General features: G+C 41.1%; 2 protein-coding genes and 1 long non-coding RNA gene across 6 annotated transcripts; 1 reads left to right on the forward strand and 2 right to left on the reverse strand.

The window, feature by feature from the left end:
* Positions 1–244: 244 nt before the first annotated feature.
* Positions 245–17,064, reverse strand: STK38 (serine/threonine kinase 38). Of its 4 annotated transcripts, none has more exons than XM_052815747.1 (14): positions 16,846–17,064; positions 14,861–16,210; positions 12,506–12,557; positions 12,228–12,350; positions 11,568–11,651; positions 9,574–9,697; positions 8,551–8,705; positions 7,331–7,433; positions 6,335–6,396; positions 5,671–5,788; positions 5,349–5,472; positions 4,525–4,620; positions 4,178–4,272; positions 245–3,527 (listed from the first exon to the last, which is right to left on the reverse strand). In XM_052815747.1, exons 2-14 carry the CDS (start codon positions 14,989–14,991, stop codon positions 3,397–3,399), a joined length of 1,398 nt encoding a protein of 465 aa, XP_052671707.1. In that variant the 5' UTR covers positions 14,992–16,210; positions 16,846–17,064; the 3' UTR covers positions 245–3,396. The 4 variants fall into 4 exon arrangements, with proteins under 4 accessions (XP_052671707.1, XP_052671706.1, XP_052671709.1 ...); XM_052815746.1 differs by having other exon boundaries at positions 14,861–14,993; positions 16,846–17,056; XM_052815749.1 differs by lacking the exon at positions 16,846–17,064 and having other exon boundaries at positions 14,861–14,993; positions 15,937–16,820.
* On the forward strand, positions 16,074–22,056 carry LOC128154725 (uncharacterized). The gene is made up of 3 exons (XR_008239413.1): positions 16,074–16,175; positions 18,090–18,182; positions 21,800–22,056. It is a non-coding gene; the product is annotated as an uncharacterized LOC128154725 (long non-coding RNA).
* On the reverse strand, positions 18,182–20,410 carry LOC128154724 (parathyroid hormone 4-like). The gene is made up of 2 exons (XM_052815757.1): positions 20,285–20,410; positions 18,182–19,251 (listed from the first exon to the last, which is right to left on the reverse strand). Exons 1-2 carry the CDS (start codon positions 20,371–20,373, stop codon positions 18,849–18,851), a joined length of 492 nt encoding a protein of 163 aa, XP_052671717.1. The 5' UTR covers positions 20,374–20,410; the 3' UTR covers positions 18,182–18,848.
* Positions 22,057–22,919: the final 863 nt, after the last annotated feature.

A 22,919-nucleotide genomic window follows, 5' to 3' on the forward strand; every position in this document is an offset into this window, starting at 1 on the left:
ACAATGCAGACACCTATGCCTTCTGCCAGAAAGATTTAATTCTTCTGAAGATCAGCACTGTCTTTCACCTTTAACAGGGTGCTCATTTCTTCATGTCTGCTGTGCATCTTTTGGAAATGCAGCCCATGAGTTTACCATTGCATTCTCATACCTAAGCAGTTGATTGTAAAATCAGTTTCAAGTCTGAAAAAAAAAAACCAACCTGAGAGATTCCAGTTTGTAAACACAAAACATGCTAGCAAAATTGTGTTTACTAAGAGGATTTTATTTACACAACACAATGCAAAGATCATTCCATAAAAAGTTGGCTCCCCCAGCAACACACAATACACCTGCCAAATTTTACAGTGCAATTTAGTAACAGCTTTTAAATATTTACAGAACACTTTTTCAACTTACAGGTTAAGGCAGAGTCAGGGCACAGTGATAAGAAACACTTAGTGCAGTTTTGTGCTAGGCATGATACAGAGATGAACTGGCAGCATAACTCATGTTCAGATCCATTGGAAATTCAGATTGGAATTACTCCTAGAAGTCCAGCAACAGCTTCCAGCTTAAAAAAAGAGATAAAAGATACATACAACCTCAATACACAAGCCAGCTGCTAAGAAAAATGTTTGGCTAACATGGGAGATGAACAGGCATACAAAAATCTTAATCTGCTAGCAGTGCAGTATGGATCCTGGGAAGAAGACATTGTACTTTTTTTCCTAGTGTTAGTGAACAGCTGTAATAGGAAGCAGGCTTACAGTGCAACTGTGATACAAACTTACTGCTGGAAAAGTGTGTCCAAGAGGACTATCTTCAAAGACATCCAACTTCTACTGAAAGACAACAGGAATGAGGTACCCAACTGCTCCTTGTGCCTTTGAAAAACTTCACCTTTAACTCAAAAAGTGAACAATCTGAGGTTTCAGAAGACTTTAAAACACACATACTAAAAATGCACAATACATATTACTATATAGGTTTTTTTTTTTTCACAGCAAGTTATCACAACTTTTAATTGTTTAGCTTCTTCATCTTTGGTATTTATAAATAAAAATGCCAGTCCCTTTTAGTAAAGGGCTAATAATGCAGCTACTATCCCAAAATCAGTTATTCCTAATCCACAGCAGCTTTAAAGGATTTTGATATTTTTATTTTTTAAGGCAGTAACTAAGCTGTTAGGAATTTTTAAAAAAATGTTTTGATGCTAATGCCTCTTAGTTTTCCAATGGTTTATAAGGCAACTTTTTCAAATGGCTAGAAGAAACTGCAGAATAAGGAGATGGAGCAATTTGAGAAGTTGGTATCAGTCCTTCATAAAAAAGTAAAAAGGGAGAAGAAGGTGGTATTAGTGACTAGCTGATAAAAAGCCTGATCCTATAAATCATTAGTTCAGTTAGCCCTTATTCGTCTGAGTAAGCCCTACTGACTACAGTGATCCTGGTACCTCTAATTAAGGCTATTTTTGCATTTGAGCTTTGTAGGATCCAACTGGTATCTAAACTGCTTATGGCAATTCATTAAACTCCTAGGACACATACAAAAAGCACAAGGGGTGGTTAGGGAGAGGATGCTAACAAGTTATCACCCAGTTTTAGCTATATACGGTACTTTCAATACCCCAATCAGTCCATGATGGCACTCAATTCAAAAGACATCTAGGTAAAAATTCCCTAAAAGCACCTATTAAAAAAAAAAAAAAAGCTTCACTACAAACCCATTTTCTTTAGTTTCCTAATCTAGAAAGTTAGGACTAGATATAACTGAAAGCCTTCCTTTTACTGTGAAACACTGCTCTAGCTTTGTTTCTAAACAGGTGGGGGTTTTTTCTGTGCTATACAGTTAGTGTTCAGCACCAATAAAAGTTTGCAAGAACCCAAGACAGTTCAAATTGATACATACTTTTAGAAACCTCATTAAATTTATATTTTAGAAAACCCCATCTAATTGCAAATTAAAAACTGGAACCAGGCAGGCCCAAAGGTTAATGCTACCTGCCCCTGGAAGTGCAGAGTTAACTACAAAACAGGTGCCAAGTGGAGCTCATGATTATAAAAAGGAATTAGCAAAAGCTCAACTGAGGCAGAATCCTCCTTCCCAAAATGCAGTCATGTTCTGAGAGATGCTTAGGCAAGAAAAGGCACTTTGGGGCTCTCCTGGAGAGCAACCTGATCATAACTGAATGTACTTTTATAAATTACACTAGTCAATAATCAATGAGTGGACATGGTGGGTCCCACTGCCCCAAAAGTGACCCCACGAGGCACTGTCTTTTCAGAAGACTACAGGGACAGATGGTTCAGCCATGACAGCAAGAGGAGCTCTGTAAGGAAAAGCCAGGGAGGCCTCCATCAGCAACACTCACAGAAGAATCTGATACTGTTCTGCTCAAAACCAAGATCAAAGAGGCCACAGAACATGGTTTTGTCTTTAAACCGATGGAGATGCAGCAGATCTTAGAAGTGGCCAAAAGATGGCAGCAGCAGGAAGCCTCATGGCTGACCCAGCTGTACACAAGATGCCCACCAAGGATCAGGTTAAATAATTTCCCTCCCTCTCTGCTCTAACTCCAGATCCACTTGTGTTACCAGTTGTAGTTTTTATCATCTGCATTGTTTACGGATCCATCTTTTCATACAGTAACTGAAAACTGTTGGCGCTTGGTGGAGGGAGTGGCCCATTTCTCCTATCACTGTCTAGAAAAAAAAGTGTTGCACAATTTTTTAATTTAGAAAAAATATTAAATGGCTTGACGGTCACTGTCTTAGTACCAAAAGTAAAGTGCACTGCAACTGGAGGCCACTGCAACAGAGTTGAGAAATGCTATTAAAGAGGCTTCCAAGTAGCATTATAAAAAACAGCACTACAAACTAAGGTTAAGGCAATACGAGTTGTATCCTTCTACAAGATAGCTTACTGGAGAGTTGTCTATCTCAAGCTTTAATTATTGCTTTGTTTCCTCTGTACTGAAGTCCTTAGCCACTGGGAAAACAGTGCTGGCAGAATTGGCAGATTGAGTTTGTCACTTAATGCAGGACTGGCAAAACAGTCCATATAAACATCAGGTGATTTGCAATGTCAGAGTGAAGGCTTGCTCTCATCTCCTGATGGACTGTACAGTCTGGCAAAGAATTTAAAAAGAAAACTGAAACTCTTGCTCCTGAAGCAGCAAAACGTGCTTCCAGCAGAGATGATGCAAACATTTTGTGGAATTTTTCAATGGCGCAGAAAGAAAAAATCCTTAGTAACAAACAGGGTGTGTAACAAATCAGGGTCCTGAAGTCTTCTCCAAGAGTTGATAGCCCTCAAGTTTTCTTTAAAAAAAAAGAAAAAGTTCTTTTATGGGTATAAGCCCAAAGTACAGGAACAGAATTCCACGGCTCAGAAGTTGTCCCAGGTAAAGATTTATTACTTTCCTGCTTTCATATAGGATGGTATTGCTCCTCGGGCTGTCAGACCTTCAAAACGCTTGTAGGTGTAATTGATAAAAACCCAGTCTTTGTTCTTGTAGTCAGTCTCTGGATGGTTGCTTGTTGCCACTGATAAGACATAGGAGAAAAAAAATTATCCTTTGAAGACTGCAAAGCTTATTTTCATACAAAACACTCGATGTGGAGTAGGTAAGAATACTTGTACAGAAAGAAATATCATAAATCTAGGCATTCAGGTTCATTCTTCAATCCCAGTCAAGAACTGCTGTAATGTGTTTTTTTTAAACACGTGGAGCAAATATATGACTATGCTTTGACACGTAAATACAAGATCCTTTAGAAATTTACACCAAAAAATATCATCCCCTTCTGTCTCACCCTCTCCCTACCCCCTATACTAAGTGTTAGACATGGTAGCAAGAATTAGCCAGTACCAAGGGGTACTCGCAGTGTTAGGCTCACAGGTCCCACTGAGATCTGAACTTGCTGGGAGCTCTGCTGCCTTAGAGATGCCCTTTCTCAGGCAGCTCCCACATCATTCACAAGTCTGCATCCCATTTCCTGAAACCCAAATTACAGCTTGCACACCCCTGCACCACAAGACTACCATCCAACAATTTGATCATGATTAAAAAAAAAAAAAACACAACACACAACTACTAGCATCTAGTAAGATTCTTTCTATGATTAACAGGAAAGTTACATTATTCTACTGGACAAGAGGAAGGTTTGTTTACATGCAGAACCAAAGCATTTACCTGTTGGTTTAAGGATATCAGATTCTGGAAATTCATCAAAGTTTGAGGTATCATCAATGCTTTTAATTTCTATTGAAATTGCAGCAGGTCTCTCTCTGCCAAGAAGAGCGGTTTCAGCATTAAGATTTCAAAGGCAGAAGAAAGCAGGATTCACCCACTTTCCATTTCTTAACAGAATCAAAGACTGAAGGTACCCAAACCTTAGCAAGCTTCAGATAAGGAACAAAATACTTTCACCCACACCTAGATATAATAAATGCCAGTCAGGCCGCTCCCTTCTCTCGAACAGGACTAGCTTTAAACAGTCCATAAATAAGAGCAGCTTGCTTTTCTCCAAAGCATCTTACCTGATATGCTCCCAATCAACCCCTTCAAAGAATGGGTTACTCTTTATTTCCTCCACACCAGATGCACCAATTCTGTGCTCCCATTCACAGCAAAATCTGGGATGGAAGGAAGAATGACAATGAAGGAAGAATGAAAACGAAAGCATTCCATGCGGAAATGGAACAGCTTTCTGAACTGATACTACTAAGGTTTCTTAACGTATAAATGAAGAAGGTTAAGAACTCCCACTGCAAAACCAACACATAAAGTTATGTTTAGGAAAAGTCATGTCAAATGCTACAATTTAGATGTGGTATTCTTTCACAACAGGATAATGTGCCCGTTCTGTTTCAGGACCAGTGTAGAGCAGGAGAACATATAAAGCCTAAAAAGCTAGACATTTATATTTCTGTCCTGAGAATAGGTAAGTGATTGAAAATATAAATGAAAGAGCAAGAGTCAGCATGCACTGGGATACGTTTGTATGCTCCAGTGCATACAATGTCAAAACCATTGTTATTGTAAGAAGCTACCTCTGGCAAAAAGATTAAGTTGCTTCCACAAGAAGCTCACAGACAAAATAAAGAGTAGAAACATTCCTATTTTGCCAGGCTAGCAGCACTTACGTGGGAGGTCCTTTTTAGCATAGGTTAGTCAGGGGACCACTAAATGACCTCTGAGAGACAAGTGTATTTGATGAGGGAGTTCAGCATTTGGTGCGTGTGCGTAACAGCACGTAGCATCAGATTTTTTTCGTGTGAAGCAAGCCATGAGAGGCATGTACTACAGTTTGCAAGACAAGAAAATTAGTACTATATTAACTGGCAAACCATATGGCTGGCACCTTAAAATAAGATCCTTTGCTTTATCAGATATTGGGACTTCTGGAGGAAATGTCAGAGTCTCTTTCCAATTCATTACTTTCTTATATGTTTCTTGAGGAGTCTCAGAACAGAATGGTGGATAACCTGAAAAGAAAGAAAAATACAATCTTGTATAAAGTAAAAATAGTTTGTGTAGTTACTGAAGTCTACAATGCACCAGAACAAACCTCACAAACCATGCAAGGAGTGGATACTTTGAGAACCTGACCCTGAGCACATAAGTACAGCTGATGTCTTAAGCAGGAATTGTGGTGTAGGACTTGTGCACTGCCGGTTTCTTACCGATCAACATCTCATACATGATGACCCCAAGCGACCACCAGTCACAAAGCTTGTTGTATCCGGTCTGCATGAAAACTTCAGGGGCAATGTAATCCGGAGTACCCACTGTAGAAAAAGCCTGGAACAAATACCCTCAGTTATGTATCTTTAGAGAAAACTGCCTTATATGGAAGCGAGAACTTATGCAACAATGGTTATTTTGAGGAACACACCAGATTGTTTCCAAGATCCTTTAGCAAAGTTGTTTAAAGCCTTTATTTCAAGATATGTAGAGACAAAATCAACACGTTCACGTGAAGGAGTCTTAAAATACCGTCAGAGAAGTAGGGAAAGGTACCACTGTCTATATACACCTTGGAATGGGTCATTAGCCCTTTGCTATATTGAAAGGGGCAAGAGCTGTTCGTTTTAGCTGGGAGGCACCAGATATCAATGTAAATAATTACGGCAGTGCTATCTCAGGCACATATGTTACCAGCTGTTCAGCAGATGGATGAAGGACAAACTAGAGTCGTTCCTCTTTTAAAAAGAAAAAGCATGAATCTTTTTATTTCAGCATTGTTCAGAACTCTGAAATGGATTAATGCCCGTCGTTTAAATATATGTGCCATCTGAATGCAACAGCTCAGCAGAGAACATTTCCAAACAGGTGAAACATACTTACCAACTGCCGTCTATTTCTCTTCCAAGTCTCTGCTTTCCTTTTGGAATTCATGTTCTGGAAAGCTAAAGGAGATTGGAATATATGTGACTGAAACCTACTAGTCACCCAACATACATTTTTACCCCAAAACCTTTACACTAAAAGGCTACACAAAAAAGGTAGCCAAGGCCTGGACAGACAGCCCATTTTGTATTCAGCTGTCCTGGTAAGACATTACAGTGCCCAGGTGCTCATCACTGGCCCCTACAGCCAAAGTTTACCACCACAACGAAGCTGAAGCTATTTGTGGAAGCACACCTTAATTCACCTTACTGAAGATAAGCCACATCAGCAGAAGTGAACTAGTTAACCTGCCTCAGCCTTGCCTTCCTCAGCTTACCTGGCACAGTCTAAGGGGTGCCTGCAGTGGCAGATCAGAGTGGCCAGCAGCCTCTAGCAAGCTGACAGTTAAGAGGAAAGCAAGGGATGTAACCTCTGCCACCTGTACAGAAGGTTGCAAAGAGCACATCTGTCAATACCCTAAACCTATCAGCAACTTCCAAACCTATGTAATATTGATAAAATCTTGTCAAGCCTTTCATTAGCAATCCATGCTTTCAGGCTTTTTTTAACTCCATGACCAAAGTTATCCCCTTGAGAAAATTACTGAATATTCAAAGAGAATGTGTGCTCACTTATTAATTTAAATAACACATGAGATGCAGCTAGCGTCTACCAAGTCACACCAAGTTTTCATTTGAGGCTTATTACACATGCAAAGGGCTACAGCAGAGTCTATTTCAAAGACAAACTTCTGGAAATGAAGATGGTTTTGTACATTAAAGTAACTGAAATTATTTTTATAAAAGATGTTATACAGAAAATCAAAATTACACCTCAAGATGCAATGTTGATCATTAGATCCCCCACTGTGGCCTTCTAGCTTCACATTGAAAGAAGTTATGTCAGGCACCAAGAGCAAGTACACAGATACCTTTCTGAAGCCAAATAACTTACTGAAGTCACTAGGAAGACTATGGTTCAAGTTTCTATAAAATTCTGTTCTGTGGGCTTTCTTTAGTCCAGTACACAGACCAAAATCTGAGAGTTTCACGTGGCCCTAGAAACAAACAAAGAACAAAAACCCAAAATACAAAACCAGTACGAGACCTCATCATAGCAAATAAACTTTTATAGTTCTTCCCCTTCTTATATTTTGTATAATAAATAGATGTGTTCTTTTTTCATTCCTTGTTTTAGCCTAAGACTGGATGTGTACATAGAATCAAGCTATTAATACTTTCATCACTACTACACATAGAAAGCCCAGTAGCTATGTACTTCAAGAAACCTCTGCTCCTGCAAGAATGAAAGCAAGCGTCTCCAGAGGGAGCTGAAGTCCCTGGATTGTGCACTGATTCCAATAGATAAGAAGAAACACCTTAAATTCAGTGATTTGATCTGTCCTAGTGCATAACATGCGACCGCAGCGACTAGGTGCAATTTTTAGATGTATATCTAAAACATACATCCTTTTCAAAGTCCTGAATTTATCTACATCTGGATGCAGACATACTGAATTACATCAGTAATTCCAACAGTGCATTATTAGCTGGCTAGTGGTAAAGTATAATTATTTACTGTTGGCAAACTTTTTCCAAACAAGCTAAATTTTAAGCAAACTTGTAGTGAGCAATAGGAGGATAGTGAAACAATCAAGCTTTCTGCAAACTGCCTGCAATAACCATCTAGAAGCAATCGGGTAGCCTGGCCAGCCTTCAGAAATATGTCCTGATTCTGAGGGAGATAATATCTCAGTTTTCAGTCTCAGTAATGGAACAGCTACATCCTTTGCATTTGATATGATCATCTACCCAATAGTTCGCAAGCATAAGCATAACAGATGTGAGACCAAAAGGAAACATCTTTGACTAAGAGGGGAGAACTGAAACTGCGTTTTAAATTGCAGGTGAAATAACCAAAAATAGCTTAAACAACCGTCAGAAGAGAGCTCATAAGTGAGGTATGAATACAGCTGGAGGTGGAGGAGAGGTCTGTCTTGGCTTGTTTTTTATGCCCCCAGCAACATGGCAGATATGCCATCAAAGCTAGAAGGAACAAGGCTAAGAAAGAAGCACCATCTTCTTTCACAATTGTCAACGCTAGTTCAGGTCCATATTAAAAATTACAAGACCTTTTTACTACTACCCAGCCACTGGCCAGTAGTTAGTACATACCTTGCTGTCCAGAAGAAGGTTGTCTGGTTTTATGTCCCGATGGATAAAACCCAGCTGATGAATAGAATCAATGGCTAGCACGGTCTCAGCTATGTAGAACTGTGTCTCTTCTTCTGTTAGAGTGTCTTTTTTCATCAACAGTGTCATCATATCACCTAGAAGCCCCCCCCAAACAGCAAAGGTAAATACAAACAAACACACAAACTCCACTCTCGCTAATTTTGAAGACATGTACAAAGAAAAGAACCAAGCTATTTAAAACCTCAGGAAATCCGAATTGATTTCATATAAAGTAATACAGTTCCCCAGCACTTCTGTGACAAACTTTTGTCTTTTCCCTTGTATGTGGAAAGGCTTGTACTGAAATTGCATTAAACTTACTGAGACAGCTAAATAGCATAAAGATGAAATAGCAGTATAGAAGCATCCCTTCAACAAAAGTCAGCTATGGACTGCTGATACTTTCATCTACTTTCAGCTACAAAGCTGTTACAAAATACAGATTGCATTTGTGCAGCGTCATCTCAGAAAGCATTCTTGTGGTTTCATTAGTTACATATATTACACGCTTTCAGTATAACCTTCTTCTTAAGTGAGTTACAGTAGCATTATCATTCAAGGACAAACATCATCATCCTCTGAAAAAGGGACCTTAAAAGCTATTTCTGCTGCAAGCCAGCTAAAAGCAAAAGGTTAGAAAAAATAAAAAACTGGTTATGTTATAGTTCTATAGATAGCCAGTGCACGGTAAGGATAACAACTAGCAGAATATTAAGGCCAAGTTTCAAACATCTGCAGCTAGAAGACCCAAGCAGATAACCTCGAGCCTGACCCAAAGACGTCAGCACCCTAACTCCTAAAAGCAGAAAGATTTACAATGACTTGTTTACTCACAAGGTAATGTCCAGCACAAACATCACTGTATGATAACCACATACACTGTAGGCCCAGACTACATTTGTAATTAAGAAATTAGAAATCCACAAACAAAAGGAAAGCAGTCTTTTGATTTCAGGTAGTTACCTCCAGGCAGGAACTCCATGATAAGATAGAGATTTAGCTTGTCCTGAAAACTATAGAACATTTTCACAACCCACAAACTGTCTGCCTCCACTAGAATGTCCCGCTCCGCACGAATATGGCCAACCTGGAGATACGCATATGCATTTGATTAATTACAAGTCTTATGTTTTATTAGATGCATTTATTTTGCAGACAATTCAAGTATTATATTGAAAAGCATCAAATATTGAAAAGACAGCAGTCAAACTTCTGCACAAGGGCAGAAACACTAAAACTTCAATAGTTACACCCCTCAATATTTTCAGGTAATAAAATAGCATAACATGTTCAAAAACAAATCCAAAAGTCATGCTTCTGACAGCAAAAGGGTGAGATGCTTTCATTAAACTGCTATATTTTCCCAGAATGTTTCTTCCCCACCCCCCACCCCCATCTGATACATCCCATTGAACACCAACTCCATTTTACTCCTCAGCATAAAGATCTGAAAGATCAGATCCTTTTACATTCAGAAGTTTCCACTGGAAAGTTTATGGGGACTTTTGCCTTTGGACGTTTACACTTGAGTAACATTTATACTTATTGCGTGACTTTTGCTTCCATAAATTGAGACATATGTAGGAGGGCAAGAGAGCACTAACCTTATTCTTTTAAGCAAAAACTGAAGCTAGAGAAATTTAAACCACCCTTCTGAATAACATGGTTCCATACAGAAAAATAACCCACATTTATATTTTTATTCTTTCAATTCTTATGTCATTTGGGTCCCCTTCGAATCAGAACTGTACAAGTGATATGGGACACTATGAAAACACTTCTCTTAAAACCACTTAGATAACAGACCACTCCAAAACACAATGTATTACCATGGGAAGATTCAGGAAGGCAAACGTATGGTTGATTATAAAGAACAGGTTAATCCTATATACAGAAATCTCAGGTCTTTTACAAAAATATCTAACAAGTAGATCTCTAAAAACCTAGCTCTTCTCTTAACAGTTAGTATGCCCTTTGATATGGCTTCAGCCTATTCCTTGATTTAGACCAAAGCACTAATTTAGCAGTGCTGCATAAAGCTTGTGTGTGAACACACTGCTGTTTGGTTTTTAACCAAATATTTTGGGAAATGGAAACCAGTTCCAGTTCCTGATTTTACGAACACACACACAGTGCCTTCTAGATTCATCCCAGTGCTGAACAAGAAACAATTGTCTCAGACCATTATATTCCCAGAAGTACTAGCAGATAAAAGCCTTAAAGGTGTTAAACACCACTACTTTATGTCTCTCCAAGTCAGAATTCCAACAGTAGCATCACTTTGATATTTATATCTGATTCCATAAATCAGAAATGCAGTAAAACACCAATCTTGACATCTATACTGAATCATTTGCACATGTGTATGTGTAACATACATCATCATAAAATGAGGAGGAACATAAATCAGATACATAGAACCATCCTCCTCTTTCACTGGAGAAAGACAAACCTAGTCCTTAGAAAAATGCTCTGCTTCCCATGTTTTCAAGCAGAAAGTGAGTTCAGTTCTACCTTGCTTCAGACTGAAAAGCCTCTTAGAAAAGGTGTTACAATTGCAGTTTCCATTAAGACTAAGCAAGGCATTAGAGGTCATTTGAAACACTGTTCTGAGTGTTCAGTTACATGCAATAGCCTGTAACTACTACTGTAACCCTATTTAGATGAGAACTATATATTCCTCAAACTTTTGCATTGTTACAAGGAACGTTTTCCTTACAAAAAAGAAAAAAAAAGAAAAAAGACTTGAAAGAGCCCACTACAAGACAGGTCCTTATGAATTCATACGAGATTCTTCTGACCTACTTCCTCCATAAAAAATGGGGAAAAAAACCCACATAATTTTTTAGTTAGTAAACCTAGCCCACAGATGCCTATTACTCTCTACACATCACAGTTACCTCCCAAAGTCATCTAAAACATGGATGGTAGCGTTGCTACTCATGGTGGCTATTCACCTGCTCTTTTTCAAGCATATCAGCTTTACGTAGTATTTTCATTGCATAAACATGCCCCGTATCTTTCTTCTGGACAAGTCGCACCTAGGAAGTATAGCAAAATTTGAGTCAAATACAGCATTAACACCAAGACTCTTGACAAATTTGGGTATCAAGCCCTTGGCTTCCATTTAATGAAAGCATATGGAATTATAAAAACAAAACGCATTACATAGTGCACAGTAACGGCAAACAAGTTCTGTTAATTCTAAGAGATTAAATCATTTTAACAGAGATGACACACTGAGCAATCATATAGCTTAAGCAGATGGTCCAAAGCCACTTTCTCTGAAGAAGGCCACCAGAAAAGACTACTGCAAGTGGCTCTCCAGCTCTCCTGTCTGTAAGGCCAGCCCCAGGAGGTCACAACTAAAGTACACTGCCAAACTTGTATTTAGCTTGCCCTTCAAGCCCTTTTCAACAGCATTCATGTTCCTTTCCAGCACATAATGTTCTTAAACCAACATTTATTAGTCATAAAGACAGATGCACGTGACTGTTAAGCTAAAAATCAAGCTGCGGTTGTCACAACTTCTATCCTTCACTTGTGTAAACTATGCAAGTCTTTAACAAATATCAGTGCCATTTTAAAATACTTTTAGTCATCTTTTCTGGACTTACCTCTCCAAAAGCCCCTCTGCCTATTACTTTTAAAGACTCAAAGTCTTCCAAACCAAGCCTTGTTCTCTTTAGGCGAAGAAACTCTGTTTCCTTTTGTGCGTGTGCTGACCTCCTGATTCTTTTCTAGAGTTCAGGGAAAAAAAAACCACAGTAAGAGTCCTGGAGGTGGGCTCCACAGAGATCACAGCATTTCCAAGTAAAGATTCTAGATCTCCATTTATAAAAGAAAATCACTGGTATTACTTTAACCATTAAGGTAATTTTCTCATATTCATTACCTCTTCATCTTTTAAGCCTTCTTCTTCCATCATTTGTTCTAGCTTCTTTTGTCTATAGCAGAGACAAATTAGAAAAATAAAGGTTGAATCATTAATATGGTTTCTTAATCACATGCACGTATCCAACACCTCTGCTCTGTGCTTGCTGTAAAAGAAGGATGTAATGCCAGCAAGTAACAAGTGTAAATGGTATATATAAGGGAGACGCAGACATGCAGTTAATTTTGAAGAATCTAATATTACAGCTTTGCCATTCTAGCCTTGTCCTCTCTAATTTTGACAATCTAAACCTGTCTCAAGTTTCACACCTTATTCAAGTGTATGTTTTCATTGTATACGAATGTAGATTGAGGAGATCTGGGTTCAATTCTTGTCTCTCCCCTCGACAGCTGCACAAGTCACTTAAGGCCAGAGCCATAATAAATACTTAAACACCAAAGTCTCACTTATTCCAGAGAATTGGCTATTTAAACACATCTGTGGATCTGCACTGTAACTTCTCTGCATCTCAAACTCATCATATGCAAAAAGAGAAAAGTTACTTTATATTTCCTAATACCTGAGATACTCAAAATACTTGGGAAGAAGAAACATGTCTGTACACATTCTGCCTCTTAAAGAATCAGAAATATTTACAGCCTTACTACAAAATGATTATTTAGGAGAAAAGAAAAAAAGGAAGCAAGACTTCAGAGGGGGGAATGGCTTCAGGGGACATTTGTAATGATTACCCTCCAGGAACTTTTTCCCAACACCTATCTTATTAATAGCTAGCTGAACTGGGATCGGTGGTTTTGGTTTTTTGGGTTTGTTTTTTTTTCTCTCCATGTGTGTTTTTATTGGTATAGCATTAAAAATTTACTAAAAAATTCCTTTTCTTTATGCAAGTCATTCTTCGCAAGATCCTCTTCCGGTCTCCTGCGCCACTACGCAGCTGCTGCAACGTGATAATATTTTGGGTTATCACTTCCATAATCAGGCACACTTAAATCGCTTTGCCCTTATTTAAGTACCCAGCGAGCCCTGTCTGGTCATCTCATTTCACACTCAAAGCAGTGACTCCAGTAGCAAAAGATGACTGCTGCAATACACAGAATTAAATAGCTCAGCATGACCAAGCGATGCTGAAATTCCCCCAAATATCCTTAATAGGTCCTATCTGCACTTCAGTGTACATTTTGTCAACACCATTTAAACTCCAAATTGCACATCCACAGACACATCTATTGTTAAAAGAAACATGTAACTTGTATAGTCCAGTATGTTTGTTCAGACAAAGTCTTGAGCCTAAACAGAAAAAACCCTGTCATTGAGGTTTTGGGAGTAGACAATAGCACTCATAATAAAAAGCAAGAGCTATGCAAAGAGAAAGAAAGGAATTAAATCGGTGATATTTTCTGTTTGGATTAGACCTCAATCTGTCATTACTAATTTGATGTTTTGAAGAAAATATGTACGCAAGTTAGTATTTATTTCTAAATTGCTTCCTCATTTCTGCAGTTATTGTAGTTAGCAGGCATTCCTCTTGGATCTAGTTAGGTTTTTAGCCTAACTAAGTCTCCAAGTGAATGAACACTAAATCTTTTTGAAAATTCCGATTATAGACTACATAGCAAGTTGGGAGAACGTCAGAAGTCCCAGTGCTACAGCTTGAGGGTATTCAGCAAATTAGAGGGTTCCAGCCAAAGGAAAGTAAAAGTAATACTTCTCAGTTAAACTGCTTGTTATGTTTTGACCGATACATTTAAAGAGATGCCATAGGTTCAGCTAACTCACAGACAAGAAGTTAGCATCAAGTGACAGTCCTTACAGGAATCCCTCATTGTCTTTGAAAAAATTACCTTCCTTTATCAGTTGACTCGATCACACATTATTATCCATACTGAAACTGATGCTCTAGAATGAGTTTTAAATATTACAACCAGGAACATAAAATGGGAAGAGGCAACAGAACACAGGCAAGACAAACATTCGTAAACGTTGGCTTTCTACTTCAGAATTGTACTTGAATGATCCCAAGCATATGCCAAAATTAGTTTCTACCTAGTCGCGTAATCAAATATATGGGTTTTTAAAACTTGGTAACAGTCATCTCACTTTTGCATTTGCAAGCACATTTCAATTCATTTCAGAAGAAACTCCAAAAGCTGCAGCCTAAACAACTGTGGGATTCAGAAACCCAGCAGCTGCCTCCAGATGCTCATGCCAAGCCCCATCCAGGTGCCCATCTCAGGAGCTTAGTTACACGCTCAGCAAAAATGTTCTATTTTTGTTTTGGCTCCAGAAAACTAAATGCAGTTAATATATATATTTGGCTCTTACCCAGTTTGGAAAGGAAGCAAGAAAGATTTTTACCTCATCTCTCGTTCTTCATGCTGTGCGATGAGATTGCTGTAGAAGTTTTCTAATGTCACCTTTGTCATTGTAACTCGCTCCTTGGTGTGATTACTCATGGATGAGCATGGTGTTGGGCCTGTCATTGCCATGGCTATTAGGAAAGAAAAAGGGAGGAAACATTTAACATTATAAATGACAAATAACCTTGAAACAAGAGCTGCAAGCAATTCAGCGATGCTGAATCACAGAGTTAAGATTTTAGCAACAAATGCTAACAGCCCAGTTGTCTCAACTAAGTAAGGAAAAGTCTTACAAAATAAAAGGTACAAGTCAAACTTCCTGTTTTGAACATTTTTGATCTGAAAATAAGAGGGAAGGAAACTTAAGAAACATGATGCCTCAAAAACCACAGTTTCAGGCAGTACTGCAAGTGTTTATTTCTCCCGATATATTCTATCTTTAATAAATGTTAAAAATTCAGAAATATCACACTGAAACATCTAATCCAGAAGTTCTTCTTCCTGTGACCCTTGCAGAAATAACTCCATCAGTTGCCTGCTGTCTCTTCTGCTGTGAGAAGATCAAAATCCTGAAAGCCAGCCCAATAATGGAGCAACTGAGGACGAGGAAAGAAAGGCATTTAGTTGCTTTCGAGCAGTCTTGCTTTTATTAGATGCTTTCACACAGAGATCTGGCAAAATACCTTTGAACAAGTTGTAGTTAAAAAAAAACCCAAAACTTAGTGTAAGTATCCTACACTTACGTACTGGATTCTCTTAAGAAATAAATATATCAGAGTATGCCACTTCCAACCAGTAGCACAGCTTTGGGGCATATTAGACAACACAGCTCTCCTTTCTAAAGTGCATTAAAATGCAAAGATTTCAAGTGTAAAACCACCTCTTCGTCTTAGTTCCCCTGGTCACAGCGTAACTCGCAGTAAGGTAACCGAGTTTTGCAACTATTACTCGAAATTGCAGACTAATACAGGTTAGAAACACGCTTCCCGTTTTTACAATGCCTGGGCGCTGGCAACAGTTTATGAGTTATTCTTTTCTGTTTACTTTTTGCAGATCTTCACAAAGCATCATTACCATGCCTTTGCAAATCACGTCCTTTACAGACGCCAACTATTTTGTTTGCTGCTCTTACAGGCTCGTTCACAGAAAAGATAACATGGGAGCCGGGAAGAACCTCCAGCTATATGTTTTTTTGAGATGGAACTCAGCCTGGATGGAGGAGCGGCTCCGAGTGACACCACACGAGTGGCAGGTCACCTTCTCCGCGCACCCCCGAGGAGATGGTGAGTTACAGCCCTGCGTGCTGTGAGCAGGTAGGTGTGAAAGCCATGCCTCTGGTTTTCACTTCCTAGAGAACAGAATATGAAAATTATCTGGCAGAAGCAGGTTACAAGGGGGTGTGGAACAAAAAGGGAAGGGGAAGAAATAAGAAAGTAACCGGGGCTGGGAGGCAGCAGTGCCAAACCACTTGTTGGTACTCGGGCGTCCTTTCTACGGGGACGGCTGCTCGGAGCCGACCGACGCTCACCACGGCGATCGGATGGTGACGGGGCAGGATGCTCCCGGCACCGGGGCTCGCCCAGAGCCGCTCGGGGCCGAGGCAGCCTCCGGGGGCGGCGGCGGCGGCTCCGCGGCCCTTCAGGCGGCCCGACCCGCCGCGCTGGCGGAGGGGCCCGGCAGCATCACCGGGAACGGATAAAAGGGGCCCAAGCCCCCCGACCGAGGGGGAGGAGGGTGCCTCCGCCGCCCCCGGGCCCGCAGCGCGGCCACCCCCGGGGGACGAGGGAGCCCGGCCGCAGCGCACCCGCCCCCAGCCCCACCGGAGCCGGGGGCTTCGGGGGGGCCGCCCCCTGCTCCCCCCCCCCACCCCGCCGGGAGTGGCAAAGGACCCCGGGGGTAGGGAGGAGAGCGGGGAGGGGATGCGGAGCACCGGGCGGGGGGGAACACGGGGGTCGCCACGGCAACCAGGCGGGAGCGACTTACCGGAGCCCCCCGGGAGGGGGGCGGCGAGGAGCCGAAGGCGACGGCGGGGTCCCGGCGCCGCCAAGCCAGGCGAAGCGGCTGCGGAGAGGCGAGACGGAGCTGACGGGGGGGAAGACGGGACGGAACCGGGGCGACCGGAGCCCCCGCGCCGCTACCGCCGCCCCCCGCACCGACGGCGACCCGGACGGGACAAGCACCCCAGGGACCGCTACGGCAATGCGCATGCGCCACCATCCTCCCGGTCCCGCCCTCTGCCTGGGGGCGGAGCTGCCGCGCCCCGCCTCTCTCGCCAGCGGCGCATGCGCCTGGAGGCTTCGCGCCAACCCGAGGGGCTGGGGGGGGCGCGGTGTGCGAACTGGCGCATGCGCGGTGTGCTCCGGGCCCAGGGAGGCGGGGGCGCACCTGAGGGGTGCTGGTGTAGGCCCAGCTAGGGGGGCTGCGGTAACGTCGACGCACTTTACTTCAGTCAGCCTTTTTCTCCACCGGGCCCAGCCAGAGGTACCAGCGCTGCAAGCCATAGGGTGCCAGCCTGCCTGTGGTGCTCCCGCAGGCCTGGGGAGCCCTGTCCTGCTTCCTTCCCTCCTCCCCACAATGGTGCTGTGACCTGTGGCTTCACAGCGCGTAGCCTCGCCTCACTGTCCAGCCCGCGGTGGAGGGGAGGTTGGTTTTTTCCTGCCCCCACACGGGTGACACACATTGGGTCAGCCGGTGGTGAAGGGCTCCCATGTCCCAGCTCAGCAAACTCACTGCTTGGGCAGTATAACATGTTTGCCTGCTTTTCAGGAACATCTGAAACCTCAGTAATGGTTTGACTGGCCTTGGGAATCGTAGCGGGGAGCTCTGAGGAATGGCACAAAAAAGAAATGTGATTCCATACTCAAATGTGTGGAGATACTAGCAAAAGAGGATTTTGCTTCATTTTATTTACATTTCCACGAAAAAGCAAGGCAATTTCAGAGGGTGAAAAGGTTTTTATTACTAACATCAAGGAGTTCTTGGGTTTTAATCTATCACTGGGAAACCCCTTCTGCACATGCAGTTGAAGTCTATCAGCAACAGAGGAATTTCAGGACTTAATGTGTAGTCCCTACATGATGGAAATGCTGATATATTTGTAATACATGACAGAGATTTCGTTTCTGAAAGACTGATTTTGCAATTAAACTGGACCTTGTTTTGTTTAGACAGAGCCGGTCAGTTTGATACTAAAGGTGAATAGCAAAATCATGTGCTACCTCTTTCAGGAAACACAGATGGCCTCATGAAGCAGGTTTTCTCCTGAGAAAACTAAGCCCTGTGGGAGCTCTTGGAGAGGATTTCACATGAACAAAGAAAAGGTAGGAAGTCTTGAAACAAAAGGCTCAAACAGGGACCCTAGAAGCTGATTCTCATCTCTTCCACCAGCAGAACAAGATGAATGTCTACGGCTTTGGCTGGCAGTGGTGGGGATCACTACCAACTTCTGCCTCTGTGGCCTGGCAAAAGTTTGCCACCCTGAAGGAAGACCTGAGAAGCGAGAGGCTTAAATCATTCTGTATGCTGGAGAAGCAGGAAAAAAAAACGTTTGGACTGCAGAACAGGGCAGGAATGCAGGCAGGTGTGAAATAGAAGAGAATCTGTATTAGGAGATATGCTTTTTCAGGAGTCAAAACAGTAGACTGCAAGTGAGCCTGCGAATATGCAGATTAATGAACCAAGCTTCCTGCTACATGTGGGCTACAAGAGCTGCCACAGCCCTAAGATACCAGTAACAGTCAGGGAGGGACCTGCCACGGAAAAAGATATTTCTGGCCTGTGACAAATGACCCCATCTGTCAATCGCAATACACGGACTGCCTGCTAGGGAGAGAACCTGGGTCCTTACAAGGGTCTCTACTCAACATCTAGGAGCAGTTAATGGAACAAATGAACATTATTTTTCTTTTGCGGTTCACCATTGCACTAGAGATTTTCCTTAAAACATCACATGTCTAAAGCAATAGATGGACTGAGCTGGATTGAGACTAGTGGGAATAGTTCTGTGGCTGGGTGCTAGGATTTCTCTTGCTCCCCAGCTCTTTGATTTGAAGGAGGTCGAAAAGGTCTTCTGGGTTCCAGTTACTCTTTGGGGTCTTCATATACTGCAGCAAATCCAGCTGCTTCAACAGGGGGAAGCCCTGCTCTTTTTCCGTCAGTTCCAGCAGCTGCTTCATCAGGCTTGAAGTCTCGTCTCTGCTGATGCTGTTGTAGAGATCTGAGGGATCTTGGCTCTTCTGCGAATCCCACATGGCATTCGAAAGCGAAATATCCCTGCTGCTGGCTGTGTGCACGCTACTTAGGGCATTGTGGAGCCACATCAGGCGCTTCAGCCCTTGAAATGCCCTCCCTTTGTCATGCATGAGCTGATGCTCTGTCACTGCTCTTTTACTGCAAGGGAAGAAAGAGTTAGTTAGGAACTAAGCACAGCCGGATCAAAGCTCCTATTTCAAACGTGGCTGATTTGCATCCATCAATCTTAAGTGCTTCTCTAAGCTGAGGAAGGAGCATTGGCGGTGTCTACACATGATGTGGAGGACAGCCCCGAGGTGAGACTAGTAGCGCTGGTGCCCACAGCCAGCCTGACCCTTGCAAAGCCCACAGCGTGAGCACTCCCACGCAGGCTAGCTCAGGGAGCCTGTAAGGCAGCCAGGCAGCCAGTTTCTGAAGATGGGAAGCTAAACACTGTGCCATTCCTAAAAGCTATACCTTGAATCTCTTTTTTTTAAAAAAAAAAAAAGGCAAACTGGGGAGACAGTGACAAAATGACCATAGCAGGCTTAAAGAGCTCTTACAGAGATTTGGTCTTTCCCAAATTTGGGTTCTTTTCAGAGGTTTAAATACCAAAATAAAATTCCCTTTTCATGACCTTAGTGTTCAAGGATTGTTGGGTTTGTTTCTTTCCTTCCAGCTGTAAGTCAGGAGTAATTTAACTGAAATCAGAGGTGTCCATGAAATGAAAACAAAGCCTTATTTTCTTCAGATATAGCAAAAATTTTGAGCCAAATATTGGCTGGGGGGGGGCAGGCTAATTCTGGGATGCAAATATTTCTGGATTTCAGGCTGTTAGATAACATCTAACTGCAGCTATAGGCTCCCACTGCAGATTTGGATCTGAACAGGAACCTAAATATGGAATTTTAGTATGTGCCATTTCCATGGCTTGCGTTGAACATCCTTACATGGTTTGCTGCACTGCGTTTAAAAGCATCAGCTGAAATGTGCTATATGTTACGCATCTAAAAATGCAGTTGGTCTAATTTTATACAGCATAGACGGCAATGTAAAATGTTGCTGTATCAAATTTATAGAATTTTCCTTCCATCATACCATGGAGTAAATGACAGCAGTGGAGAATACAGCCCATTAAATCAAAGGCAAGCAGTCTTCTAATGATACTAAGTAAAAGGATGATATTGCTTACGTTTCAGTGTCTTGGCACGTTGCAAAACAGGCAAAAAAAAGAATTGCCAAAAATGTAACCATCTGCAGAGATCTCTGGGACAGGAACATTTTCTCTCTTCTTTAAATCTGCTCCACAGGACAAGAAGCTGACAGTGTGATCAAAAATCTTTTCTTTGTTCTTTCTCTCACCTGACAAAATGAATTTTAGCCTTTAAGCACTGGTAAAAATGGAGCATTGTACTATGGTACATCATCCCAGGACCTCCCAGAACATCAGATGTGTGGATTTGTGATATATACCAGTAAAAGATGAATAGATTTCATAGTATATTTCTACATTTCCTTGCTAAGAGTCCTAAATCTCCTTTTCCAGTGTTGCCTCTCAATATACTACTTCCCACTCTTGTACATTTGCAAGCACAGGAGATTATTTCATTTAAAACTGGCAAGAGACCTTTCTCTTAAAAACTTAGCAGAAACTTAACAGAAAGATTAGGATAGCTGCCTAAGAAATCTGTCAGAAAACTCCAAAAAGAGTTTAAGGCTGGACCATGCAGATCAAGTTAAAAGGTGTATACAGCCCTGGGATTTGGACCTTTAACAAGACAACCTTTTCCACGAGCAATACAAGTGCTGACATCCAAATCTGCCACTGCACAAGGATGATTGATATTAGACTGATACTGGAGTTCTTTTCTGTAAAGAAGTGGATTTCTGGCTTAGGGAAGTGACAACTAGAAAAGGTAATTGTGCAATGATTATTTGCATCTAAGTTATAACTGCACTCAGTTCTATATCTGCTCCTGGCATTGGTATGCCTCTATCTACCCATCCTTTCAACCCCACCGCTCCCTTTATTGCCAGGTCTATCACCAAAATTTCTGCATTTTTTACACTAATGACTACCCTGCTTCTAGGATTGGCTCCAGCCTGTGCCTTTAGTTATTTACTAGCAAATTCTGTATTGTTACATCAAAACCTAGATGAACAACAAAACAAAAGTTGCAGCATTTAAACTTACGTAAGAATAGTAAAGATACATTCCTGTATAATGAGGTTACTAATTTCTTGAAGAAATACTTCTTTTTGTGCAGAAGCAGTTTGGGTTAATAAAAAACTCAGCATCTCCTCAAATGACTTTTTTTTATACGAACTTGAATATTGAATTGTCAATGACTGGACAGAAAGGCAAATTATACATTTGGTTGTAAAAATTAAGCTTGCTCTTAATACATCTATTGCACTGAGTGAGTAATTTCCTTGGACAATATGTTCAAATTAAACTAGATATGAAATAACAAATGGGTATTAGTTCTGATTAAAAAAATACCTGTATTAAGTACAGATATATATACATATAAATGTGTGTATATTTACATGCAGTATGATATTTTAGGTTATGCTAATGTAGAACTGCTTATACATAATAGATAAGCTATACTTTCCTATTGTGATCAACAGTAAACTATGTATTAATTAAAAAGCATCTTCCAGTTACAAAAGTAACATTATCTACTTACTGATGATCTTGCAGAGATCACGGTGAAGTTCTGATCTGCACAGATGTGTCTCCTTGCCAGTCTTGTCGTGATGTTCCAGCTGCAATGACGAGTGCCTTTCACCTTCTTTTATACCACCCCAGAAACCACAGAAACAATAGAAATGATCTCTACAGCACTTTGTGACTAAGACCTTTCCTCTCATGTCAGTGAAATGAGACAGCTCCCTGTTTCCAGTGATAACAAATCTTGGATTCTAAAATGTTCTGTTCAGCTGTGACTAAGGAAAAGATCACAAGTTTGTGGACGGTTTCTTATTCCTTTGCTGTCTCTCCTGTTTTGTGAGAACTTTTTATTCTAACACAGTGTTCCTGTGCCCCAAGATGATGGAGAAGGGCTATTCAAACCTGTTGTTCCAGAGTTGATCAGGAAAAATGTCTCTGGTATGCAGAAAAGGTCTCCCTCCTTTGCTGTCCTCATGGACTCACATATAGGACACTAAAGTTGCATAGGAGGAATCTAAATAAAACAATACTGATGAACTCTGTAATGCCAGTTTACAGACAATCAGCAAAATGGGACAGTTACTCACAGAAAATCTAACTGAGGAGTTGGTAAATAAGATCCCACTGGATTTTAATGTTCAGTACAAATTTCATTTAAATCTGTTGATTGTACAGTAAACATACTTGTTTTAAATCTTGGAAGCTGGGGAGATACAGAGAAGTGTTATCAACTGACTAAACAATAAAAATGCAAGTAGTAGCTCAGGCAAAAAGCCAAATTCTGATATGCTTTGAAACCCTACAAGTTGATGCTGTGCAAGGTTTGATACACTATGATCGCTAACCAGGTAATTTCAATAGAATTTGGGTACTCGAGATGTGTCCGGACCATTAGGCTGAAACACTAGTCTATTTAAGAGGACCAGTTCCTATTTCTCAAAGTGAAAGAATGTGAATGTATTTGTCATCTCTGAGGAAAAATTCCCTGGAAAGATTGAAAAGATAATTTGCTCAGTGTTATCAGAAGCCACCAATTCCTTTCAGAGAGGCACAGCCATACGTTCCTGTTAAACCCAGTCTCAGGTGAAAGCAAACACATTGTCCAAACGGAGACAGGCCTTATTAGCAGTGCTCGCACGACCTCATCTAT

The sequence above is a fragment of the Harpia harpyja genome, chromosome 19 (genome assembly GCF_026419915.1).
Source record: "Harpia harpyja isolate bHarHar1 chromosome 19, bHarHar1 primary haplotype, whole genome shotgun sequence".
Taxonomy (NCBI): domain Eukaryota; kingdom Metazoa; phylum Chordata; class Aves; order Accipitriformes; family Accipitridae; genus Harpia; species Harpia harpyja.